General features: G+C 29.2%; 2 protein-coding genes across 2 annotated transcripts; one reads left to right on the forward strand and one right to left on the reverse strand.

The window, feature by feature from the left end:
• Positions 1–1,560: 1,560 nt before the first annotated feature.
• Positions 1,561–3,550, reverse strand: LOC125064427. The gene is made up of 2 exons (XM_047671429.1): positions 2,294–3,550; positions 1,561–2,202 (listed from the first exon to the last, which is right to left on the reverse strand). The coding sequence occupies exons 1-2, from the start codon at positions 3,347–3,349 to the stop codon at positions 1,927–1,929; spliced, it is 1,332 nt and encodes a 443-aa protein (XP_047527385.1). The 5' UTR covers positions 3,350–3,550; the 3' UTR covers positions 1,561–1,926.
• Positions 3,551–4,588: 1,038 nt separating this feature from the next.
• Positions 4,589–10,385, forward strand: LOC125064045 (zinc finger protein 43-like). Its single transcript, XM_047670825.1, has 11 exons — positions 4,589–4,858; positions 5,091–5,291; positions 6,114–6,147; positions 6,435–6,666; positions 6,794–7,048; positions 7,129–7,302; positions 7,747–7,950; positions 8,533–8,703; positions 8,894–9,083; positions 9,753–9,914; positions 10,242–10,385. Exons 1-11 carry the CDS (start codon positions 4,730–4,732, stop codon positions 10,293–10,295), a joined length of 1,806 nt encoding a protein of 601 aa, XP_047526781.1. The 5' UTR covers positions 4,589–4,729; the 3' UTR covers positions 10,296–10,385.
• Positions 10,386–12,658: the final 2,273 nt, after the last annotated feature.

The raw sequence follows: 12,658 nt of genomic DNA on the forward strand, positions 1-12,658 counted from the left end.
AAACATTAAAACTACTTGTATTTATTTAAAACTAAAACACTTAAAAAATATATCATTATAAATTTACAATGAGAATCATGCAATCGAACCGGTTTCGTATGTATGATTATGAAATAAGAACTGAGAAGATAATGTGAGGCTGTTACTTTTTAAGTTTTTTGCGTCTTTGAATACCTTATAACATTGCCTTGAACACCTTAACAATTTAATTTATATATTTGTGTTTCAAGAAATTAATAGTTCAATGGAACATATAATTGTTTAATAATTAATAAGAATAGGTAGATGTTAGCATATACTCATTGCATATGTAAAGTAATTGAGTTTAAAAAAAAAATTACAAATGTAGTGAATGGTATGAACGAATTTAAAATGTCACATTGCCGAATGTTTTTTGATATTCTTTTTATTTTTGGTTAATAAGTTTTTTTTTACTGTATTGTATTTATATGATTTAATTTTCGCTGTGCTGGTTAAGTATTGCCGTTTCAAGAACAGGTTTTGATCGTGATGAATATAAGTAACCAAGCTGGTTTCCCGCGCTACCGTTCTTAAAGCTTCAACGTCTACCAAAGTTGTTAAAATTTGGCGAAAATATCTTAAGATTCCAATCATATTTATAACATTTACTTATATAGTGTCGAAGCGGAATTTTAATGACAATTATAATTTTAAAATGATAATTATTCATTTTGTAGTTACATTGATAATAACTGATAAGATTGTAGGACTAGAAAAAATTAGGAGTATTGTCAATTTTTGTTAACTTTTGTTTAAAAACGAGATTTAATTTATTGTATACTAATTATTTAAGAAATAATCTTGACTATTAATGATATGATGTGATAAAATCGAAATAATTACTAAATCTATTCATTTATGGTTTGGATGAGTTCAGACATTAACTTATACTTAGAAATTTCTTATTTATTACAAATTCTAATAAATGCAATAGCTGTGATGTCTCACTTAGTAGTACCTTTGTTAGTTCCTATGAGTAAGTTAAACATTTACAACTGTATCATGATCTTATAACAATCTAATACATTTGAGAATGTAAAAACCTAGATTATTTGAATATGCAAAAAGTATGGAAATTACTGAAATATTATATTTAATATCACAGTTGATGATTCTTTGTACTTATTTTAAACAATTCTTATTGTTAATTAATAAGGTTCAGTTATAGTAAATTTCAGATTAAAAAAAAAAACATAAATGAAAAACCAAAATTCGAGATTAAAATACTAAGCTCTCATTCTTACTAATCATAACGCAGACAACCTAATTTAAGCAATTTATTGCTATAAAATATCAGTCTGAAACATTATTCTAACTTGAGTGCCATCAATAAACATAAAATTTATTCTTAAGCAATGCAATTTCATGCATTTTCAGACTCATTGTTAAACTAAAGAAATAATTTTGACATTTATCTTTTTTTTAGTGTTACTTTACAATAGTAAACATTATTCATTTATAATGTAATTATTTGTATTAATCATTTTTAACATGTTACTAATATGAATTTTATTTTACCAAAAAGACTTCACTGTGAAAAGGTTGTGATATTTTTGAATTTTAATTATCAATATATAAAACAATATAGTTACAATCATAAATAAATAAAGAAAATAAAGTAACTATTAAGTAACAGCAGACAGTACTAAACATAATAATTTACAATACAAAAGTTACCGTTTTTAGAGATATTGTGACTTGCTTGATGAGGCATAAAATGAATTTTAATGCTATATATTATTTATTATAAATGGCACATTATCAGACCATAGTTTTTCCCAATTACTATAAATTTATATCATAGTAATCTCTCACACAATGATTTTTTAAATCATATCTTTGGATATGAAATGCTTACATTTTATTACTAGAATCACTGGTATAAAAATTTGATCTCTAAGAATGTTAGGGGCACAGGAGTCTTTTTAAGTTTTTTCTACTTTTTTTTGTACCAATGGAATATGTGTTTTTCTGTCTTTTCGATGGACTTGGCCCATCCAGGTCATATTGAATACATTTCTTATCCGAATGTCTTTCTCCCATGCAAAGCCTACAAAACTGGTGACAACAGGTAATACTTGTGCATTCAACCCACACCTCTCCTGAGCTTTCTTCTGTTACTTTGGCAGGTCGTTGACACTTAATGCAAGGTAACTGTTTACGTGAATCCAATGCAGCTGCCTAAAAAATATATAGTATTATTTATAAATTTATTTTTGATTTTAATAAAATTAAATTGTAATATATGTTTTTCTGTTTTTTTAAAAATTACCTTAGCATATCTTTTAAACTTGATTGTTCTAGGTGTTCCTGGAGGGCTCTTCTGGGAGCTGGTTTGCTGGTTGTTATATTGAATATTATGAATCTCCATTAATGGCCTCATTTGATGTTTAAAACCATTTTTTGGTGTAGACATTTTATTTTCCTGATTTTCCCTAGCATTTCTTAGAAAATGTACATATTCCCTTTTAATCGTTTTTACCCTGCTAACATCTTCCCACACTTTTTGCCACAGCTGGCTGACCATAGTGAAATTATGAACATCTTCATGTGACAGGTATTGAAATATTTTCATTATTGCAGGCATCACATTTGCATACTGGTATAACATCTTAATCATATCAAACTTCTCATTAGGTTTAAATTGAAACACATTTACTTTGTTATTGGTGCCAAGAGATTTTGTTAATGGTTGCAATTCTCGGGTTTCACAAGTAAGAGAATGTATTACAAAATTATCTCTGTCTCTCCATAGTCTTCTTGCATTGAATGGACTTAGTTTACAACTATTTCTGCAAATTTTTTTTACTGGTGTTGTTGGGTATGTAAGATGTATGTGATCATTTAATGAGAGTAATTCTGCTTCTAAAATGTTTGTATGGCCTAAATTTACAGAAGAAACACTAACATTTAAAGTATGGTTATCACTACACCTCAGCATACGCAAACCACCAGATAATATACTAGTGGGAGTTGGAACAGAGTTGTGGTTTGTCTCTGTGTTCTCTGTTTCTTCCTGATATGCCCGCTTAAGCCCTCTGCGGTTTTGGGGGGATTCATTATAACTTTCACTTGATCTTATTAAGCCAGTACTATACTTTAATCTTGGACTAAATTCTTTAGAAAGATTTAAGCAATCAACTTGAAACTGGCCTGTGAAACTTAATTTATCGTTAAAGATTGCGTGATTGAAATTTTCACCTGATATTTCTGAGCTTTCTAATGATCCCGGAGTATGATAACCACTATCTTCAGTTTTCCAATAATTCATATTTTCGTAAGATAGGCATGGCGTAACAGTTTCAACAATATCTGAGTGAAAATCCATTTTGCTTGATACAAGCGCGAAACGAAATTCTTAATCAAATATATAGGTTTTGACAAAATATTTTGCTGTGTAGATCCATGTTAGAAACTCCATATCAAAATGTACTCATTATTTATGAAAGATTAAAAGAATAACTTTTGCAGTATGTTTTTGATATTTTATAATTATTTACGTTACACTTTAGAAACATCAACTCAAGCTATGACAGTTGGAAGTTTGGAAACTTTGGAACGACGCAGATCAAATACACAGATTAAAGATAATTTTACCCGCTTAGTAAAAACTATTATTGCCATTCATTTCAAAACTATTTGATTGAATTATGAAGAATGGCTAACAAGCAGTCGAAAAGTAAAAAACAATATATTTACAAAAATAGCTTGATGATCTGTACAATCTACATGTTATTTAATATCAATACTTAAAACATGACAATAATAATTGCAATACATATCTATCAGACAGTAGATCTGTACAATCTTTTTTGCTTCTATAACATTTGTTTGTAATTATTACTAAACTTAAAAGATACATCTAATTTGATAGTATTCTATAATATAAAATTTATTATAAGGAAATATGCCACTTCGATTAATTCCTGGAGGCGGGAACTTAGGTGGGAATCCGCACATATAAAATTTTACTATTTAATTCTAGTAAATAGGGTGGATAGCACTGCTGAATCCATATATTTGTATGTCCCCGACCAATATATGCGTGGTGTTGGAAGACGGCAACATAGATTGTTTTGTTACCCACCTATGTGGCATACTCCCCAAGCTAGCAACAGCCCCACTGCTAGGGCTGTTAAACTTTTAAATAGCTTCCTACTTTGTTGTCGAGATGTAGACATGTTTTGTGATTTATTTTATACTATATTCAAACAATTCTATATATTCCAGAATTTTAAAGATGTTTTGTAGCTCCTAAATAGATTTATTTTATATTTTATTAATTTTATTTTTACTAAATTTTATTTCATTCGTCCTTAGTAGTGTTGTTGTCATAATTAGTAAGAATATTTAAAAAATTGTTAAGTAATTAGTGTAGATATAAGTGACTTGGTGTAATAACTGTAATGCTGAGATTTTTCAAATAAAAAATATTATTATTGTTAATTCCTTCACACTTGTACAGTACTGTAAATTAAATACCATTTTATTTGAATGACAATAGTCTATAATATGCTGTATGTGATATGATGCTTTTATTATCTGCATTAGTGCTTTAAAACATCTTACAAGTTACAAGTATTGTGTTATTTCTATTTTTTATGTATAAACTAGAACTTATATGTTCTTATTTACTGATTTTTGCAATGTTATTATACATTTTATAATTTCGTTATTGCTCTGTGACCATGTATATTTATTGTGAATAATGAAAATGGCTCTGAACATAAAAGAATTGTGTCGATTATGTGCAAAAAAGGATGAGTTTTCTAAGGATTTAAAAGATGAAAACAATAAAAATATACTTAAAATGATACAAGACTTTATGCAAATACCAGTAAGTGTTTTAATTTGCTATAATCGTTTTTTGTTACAGCGAAACGATTTATAAGTTATGAGAAAATGTTGCTTTGTTTTAAATCTGGACATTGTTTTCTAGATGTGTAAAGATATGTGTTTATACATTTAAAAAAAAAACAAGATATAATTAATCAATATTCTGTATTTTTACTTTTAAAAAATGTTACTTGGTAAAAACAATACTTAACAATAACATTTTCAACTTTCAGGTTGCTGAACATGATGATTTACCTACTAAAGTCTGTCTAAATTGTGAAGAAAAAATGGTTACGTTTCAGCTATTTGTTTTAGAATGTTTTAAAGTACAAGAAACATTAAGAAAAATGTATTTAGACACATGTGAAAAATATACAATAAAACTTGAGGAAGATATTGGAATAGATTTTAATATACCACCTATTAAGTCAGAGGTATTTAAATATTGCATTTATAAATTGATTAATTAATTAAGTCGTCAAAGGAAGATTCAAATTACAGTAACCAATATTATGTGATACTTTATAGTGTCCTTAATTTGCTGGACTATTTTTTATTTAATGAATAATATAATACGTTCATTAAAAAAAAAATAGAATTTCATTAGATATAAAAAAACATAGCTTGTTAACAAATAAATATCAATAGTCAGAGCTAAAATGGTCTAGTTGAAAATATATGTGCATATTAACAAATGATTATGAGTTCTAATGCAGGCATGTAAGAACTGAGTAATGCTCTCATCTCATGTTTATTTTGTGTTTATAATTATTCACCTCAAAATGTCAACAATATTGAGAGAAAAAGTAAAAAAACCTCAGTGTTTTGCTCTTCAAAATGTAAAACCCCCAGCCCCCAGTACAGAAACATGGTAGAATGTTTAAGCTCTAACCTCCTGCGAAAACACAAAATTCTTTGTCCAGAAGTAAGAAATTTATGGACATCACTTACTTCTATATTACATGGCACAAGTCATGAGCACAGAATGTCAAAAGTAGGGCATAGCAAAATGTACACTTTTTCCCAAATTAAAGTAGTTGAATAACAAATGAGAATCCAATCAACAACAATACCGTGCAATCTCAGCCCCCTCGGCTCCCTTAATTCCTTCAAGACCTAGAAATGTACTATAGGTCAAGTTTATGCTTACGGCTGTGTACTATACCAATATTTAATTTTAGTACAATGTCTCTAAGTAAATTATTTTTGTTATTACAAAATAAAAATAATAATTTGACTAAAATTTTTTTTTTCAGGTTAAACATGAATTAACTGCTGATGATTTAGTGAGTGAGTATAGAGAATTTTGTTTAAAATAATATTGGTTAAAAAATTATATTATATTATATTATATTATACATAAATATTAGATATATTTTAAATTATAAAATATATTGCCTTTATGTAATATAAAAATATTTAGTTTTGTTTGCTCTTTAAAGAACGAGAAGAAAGTAAAGTACAGTATTTGTAAAAGATCATTTTAATAAAAAAAATATTTTATTTTCATATGAGCCTAAATTTTGATTTATAAGTGAAGTTATAAATAAACTTATAATAATGATATAATTTTGTAGGTGCAATCAATAATGATGAATCTATGTCTGGTTTTGAAGCTGAAGATTATGATAATGATAATAAAAATGATAGTGATGATGATGATGAAGACATGAGTGATGCTATGACACTTGCAACACTAAAAGAACTTAAGGCGAAAAAGACTAAAAGAAAAGTATTAAGTGAAACAGAGGAAATTGAACTCAAAAAAATATTAAAGAAATCCAATCTAAACATTAGAGATTTTGTCAAGTAAGTAACTAGCAAGTAAGTTTTGTATGTTGATATATTCAATTAAAATAAGTTTATATACTTTTTTTATAATTTGAATTTGTGACAACTTGAAAAATTATATAATTTATAATAATTAACATTTAAGGTTAGAATGTAGTGTATGTGAAGAAGCTGTGAAAACGTGGAGTGGATTAAGAGTTCATTATGCAAAAATCCACAAAAGTAAACCAGTCTTGTTTTGTGTATGTGGCTTTATCATTAGGTCTAAGAGTGTTCTTTACAAACATGTGTCGGACCACAGGATAGAAAGCAGAAAACTTAAAAAGGATACCGAAGAATCTGAATCAGATAAACAGAATGAAAATAAGTATTCAAGTTTAAATGTCACAGATTTTGTAAAGTATGCTATACCTTTAAATTGGATTATTATATTTATCTAATGTTATGGACAATAATAAGTATGTGATTAATTGATTTCAGTTTCACATGTTCTACTTGTCAAAAGCAATGTAAGAGTTGGTATAATTTAAAGTCACATTCCGAACGGGAACACAAGATAACACCAGTGGTCAATTGTATTTGTGGTATTACTCTTAAGTCTAAATCAGTTTTATATAAACATGTACAAGATCACAAAAATCCAAATGTTATCTGGTGAGTAAATAATTGTTATTCTATTAATGGCAAGCTCAAACTCAAAAAAAATTAATTTATTTGTATGTTTGTCTGCTTAGCTAACTTAGCATTTTAATAATAAACTTTAGATTAAAACAGTTCTACAGTTCTTGATATGATTTAACAGTTGGTTGGTCTAATAATCTATAATAATAATGTTTCGAAAAAGTGAGAACTTGATAAAAACTAAAATGTAAATAATAATAAATTTCGGAAAATTTAACATACGAGTAAATAACAATTTCATTCGTATCTAAGTAGTAGCAGTCGATTACATACTATATATATATATATATATATATATATATAGATTAACAACAAATAAGATGAATTACAATACAAACTATGTCAGTGCTTGTCCTAATTCAGTCGGAAATAAAATGAAATGAAATTTATATAATTTTTGTATAACTTATTTTTCAGTTGTGACAAATGTCCACGAATAACAAAAACAATAGCTGCTATGAATAAACATAAAATGAGACATGTGCCAAAGTCAGAACGAAAGTTTTGTTGTTCTTCTTGTGATAAAATCTTCACTTCAAAAGACTCGTTGAAATCTCATATGCGTGTACATATACCTATAGAAGAAAGAAAAATATATAGCTGTGAAATATGTGAGCTAAAGTAAGTGGAAAGCATATTTAGTTAATTTTATTTAGTAAATATGTATCAAAAGAATCTCTATATTGAAAAATTTGAGCAAACGCGCGTGTACGTCGTACTGTCGGGCATCGGTCGAATAGAAGAAAGAGGAGAATAGTCATTTTATCTTAAGCCACCAATATCGTAAGAGTTGACTAAGTGAGTTTTTGTATCCTACATTCAGTCAAGCATATGAAAGTCCACACCTACCTTTGGTTGGTTCGTAAGTAATCACCTCAAGGAAGTTCCTTTAGTCAAAGGAAGGCCTTAACGAGCGGAATTGGTGGTAACCCGTCGATAGTTTCTCACTCACTTAACACATATTCTACGGCCAAATATCATTACTAAGCATTGTCGTGTTCTGGGTTGGAAGGGCGTATGGAGCATCTGATTTAGTTGCTCATTGGCGATGTCAGGAATAGTAAAATTATTTTATGTCGCGAAAGTCTAGGGAGGGGAGTGATCATTTACTATAAGATGGAGTATTAAAAAAAGAAAAAATCCTTGTTAAAAACAATCTCCAAAATGCGTCATCTCCGAATAAATATGATAACGTGCGTGCAGGTTCACGACCCCGTCGGCGGCCACGTCGCACAAGCGCGTGGTGCACGACAAGATCAAGAGCTACGTGTGCGACCTGTGCGGGTACGCGTGCGGCACCAACGGCGAGCTGCGCCAGCACCGCGCCATCCACAGCGACGACAAGCCCTTCGTCTGCCGGAAGTGCTCCAAGCCGTGAGTCGCATCATGTTGAAATATTCAGTATTATTCAATGGGAATAGTTCACCAGGTACCGCGCCATGCCGCTACTACTGGGCGAATTGTAGTCGAACTGTCGTAGGTCAGCCAGATTTTTAGAACTGCTCTAAATATTATTTAAATTAACAATCACTTCAGTTTAGTTAACTGTTTGTTTTTCTCATAGATTCAAAACATATTCGAACCTAAAGACGCACATGGACACGCACGAGGACACGTCGTACGCGTGCTACGTGTGCAACCGCGTGCTCAACAGTCGGCGCACGCTGCGCAAGCACCTGCTCGTGCACGAGGACAAGTGTCGCCACGTGTGCTCCTACTGCAACAAGGCCTTCAAGCGCCGGCAGACGCTCAAAGTATGACAACTTTCATGGATCGAGCATAAAATTAATATTGTTTGCGTCAAGCCCCTCGAACCTCATGTCTGGAAATGGAGATTAAACATATGACCACGATTAAAATATTAAATTGATCTTTTTATATATGTATCTATAAAATAGGTTATAGTTGTTGTTTCTAAAAATTTAACATCCTCATATATAATTAGATAATAATAGATAACATAATATACAACATACGAGTTCCTTATTCATGATTTAAATACATGCAAGTATTTTTTAAAACTTTCCTTAAGACTGTCACAAGAATATTTTTATGAATAAAATTACGAACCTCTTGCTATTTGTAACAAAAACATATTGTTTATATAACAAACTGAGACTACACATTGAATAATATTCATCAAATTTGTAGTAAACATATAAGTAAAAAACAAAGCGAATTGAATTTGCCAATATTTTTATGCGTTACTATATTATCATTATTAACTTGAACTTTTCTGCTGTATTAGAACAACAAATACCGAAAAATCTTGATACCTATCAAATTTAAATGAAATCATGCTTTATTGTTATTACATAATTTTTTACTAGACAATATATGAACCTATGATATCTTTTGTAACATGTAATGTCATTCGTAATGTGGGAACATTGGGCTTACGTTATGCGACGTGCACGTTGCAGGTGCACATGTACACGCACACGGGCGACAAGCCGCTGACGTGTAAGTGGTGCGACGAGCGCTTCTCGTACGCGTCCACGCTGCGCTCGCACCGTCTGCGCTGTCACCCCGACAAAATGACGGTCCAATATTGCTCCTACAACACACACGTCACGATGCAAGAGGTGATTTAATATTAATAGTAATAATTTTACATACATACTTTACTCATATTTACCGAAATACTGTACCCATATTCATTTGTTGCCCTTAACAAGCTAAGGGTGGGAGTCTTTAGTACCCATGGTTGATGGCACATTGGTGATTTAAGGAATGTTTATTATTTTTTATATGTGTGTATGTATTTATTTTCTATGGCCTCTAACCATTTAGTTAGTCCGCCAACTATTATAAATATAAAATATTATATAAGATTACTATAAGATTTACATAATCACATTTATTTTTCAGTCCAAATATATATATATTTTATTAATGAAATGTTATTACAGGGTTATCTGAAAAATGACGCGGTTCCCGCCAAAGCTGACGTGGAAGCGCTTTAATATACATAAGTATTTAAATTATGAATTACATTTGATTTATTAGAAAAATATGTCTTCTATTATTTAATTGTTATATATATTAGGTTCAAAATCCAAATAAAGTTATTTGTAAAATTAAATGGTTTTTATTACCTTAAAAATTGTTTTTATGACTGGTTTTTTTATAAGAAACAAGATTTTTTTTAAGACTCCTCTTAACAACCGATCAATTTGATATAAATTATTTATTTTAAGTGAGGAAGTTGTGTGATAAATTGCCAATATTTTGAAATGAAATAATTAAATCGCAAATTAATTTGTATATTTTACATAGTTTAGTTACTTATGTAATTATCTCCTGTTTATCAATTAATTTACGTAGTTTCAATTTTAAATTAAATAATACATAACACAGTTTTCCTCATTCGTATAGGTAGTCGATTATAATTTAATAATTTGATATTTTTAAATACTTATTGAGATGAGTACTTTTATAATTTCCTAATTTACTCTCATATTTATATGCATGTTACTATAAATTAAAAATAATTTAGGTACAATTAAAAAAATACATCTTAGTAAAAAGGACTAGAGATACAAAATACCATGTAATGTAATAAGAAGCTTTGGAATAAGCAAGGATTTAGTATACGATTTTTATATTAGTGGTGTTGGCTATTTCAAGTCACTTTCAAGTCTCAACTCTTATCGATTGAACTTCGAATGACGTATACGAAATTATAAATTTAGCGTCCTGAAGTGGTACTAAACACAAAAATAAACAACTATTTACAAACAAAACAAAATATCGCAAACTTAATTTATTTTAGCAAAAAAATCACTAATCTGAATTATTCACCCAGTTACTCTTAAAATTCAAATGAAACAATTGAACATATTATTTAACAAATCACAAGTGGCGCTAAAAACGACTTAACTGTCCGAGACCATAAACAAAATGGCGGTTCAATGTCGTCTCTAGTATTAAAATACAAAAATCCTTTATTCAATTATAATTGATTGTGAAATTAAGTTAAGTTAATTCATAATTATGAATTTGTCATTTTCAACGAAGTTCCTAGAATAAAATAACCTAATTATCAGATAACGGCGTCTCAAATAGTTGAGTTGGATTTAAATATTTAAGTGACGTTTAAGTATTCTATATAGTATCTCCTAGATTGCTACGCTATTTTTTTCACAAATGAATATGCGCCTGTTGGATGACACATTTTCTATTTACATTACCTCAAAAGGCCTAAATGAAAGACTCTTCATACGTAAACTAATAAGCTATTCATCTGTACGATGAATTTTGAATATAATGTTTATTTAATACCTAAATGGATATTGCTGAACTTTTTATACGTTGTTTTAATTTAAGCATACAATTTGTTTGTGGATTTGTTCAAAAATTATGTTGTTATTTTGAACAAACAATAGGTGCTTACTGTCTTTTTATTTTAATTTTTTGAAAAACTCAGCTATAATATTTTTCTGAAGTTAATATCAAATATATGTTAAAAAATATAAATATAACGATTAAAACTTTATTATTATTACATCGTTTAATGTTATATCCTAATGTTATACTTAATTCATAACTTATTGAAAAAAAATTGTTTAATCTTTCAGTGGTATAGACCACTATATCTCATATGAATAACAAGAGCAGTATCACCGAAGTCTTCGGAGTAAGAGTTATTTACAGCCGTCTCTCAAAATTAATATAATAACATAATATTTTGCAGAAACATTAACGAAAGGACTTATTTTTTCGGATATACATAACATACCTACAGGCTTTTACATTTTGGTTACAAACGTACACTCGAGTCAATAAAACTAGAAAGTTAGATTATTCGCAATATATAGTATTGTAACCATGTGGAGAGAGTGAACTGAATGAGAAACTTCAAGTTATGCGAAAGAATATTGGTGGTGGATCCATGCAGAGATAAGGGTGGCCGGTCGTCAGGGAGTTGGCGCTCCGCCAACATCCAACCGTGCCGCACCCCCAACCCTCCATTTAGCAAATTACATAACGCCGTAAAAACGATACATTACGTCATGAAGTTTTATTCTATAGTTTTTTTCAAGCGCTGAATACTGTGTTTAGTATAATCCGTAATTAAAAACTAGTTCGTTACTACGAAAAAAATATCTATTTTTTTTATTATAGTCATAACAACGAAATATTTCTCACAACTATTTTAGGAACTATTTCCTTATTTATAGATTTTCATAAATAAATGTAATACGACCAGACCTTCTTTCTAGGCAATTCACAATAACTAACTTAGATATGATAATTGTGTCATATATTATATTATATAAGTATCGTATTCGTAGCAAACAATAACTTGACAAGCAATAGTTAACTA

Source organism: Vanessa atalanta, chromosome 1, assembly GCF_905147765.1.
Source record: "Vanessa atalanta chromosome 1, ilVanAtal1.2, whole genome shotgun sequence".
Classification (NCBI taxonomy): Eukaryota; Metazoa; Arthropoda; class Insecta; order Lepidoptera; family Nymphalidae; genus Vanessa; species Vanessa atalanta.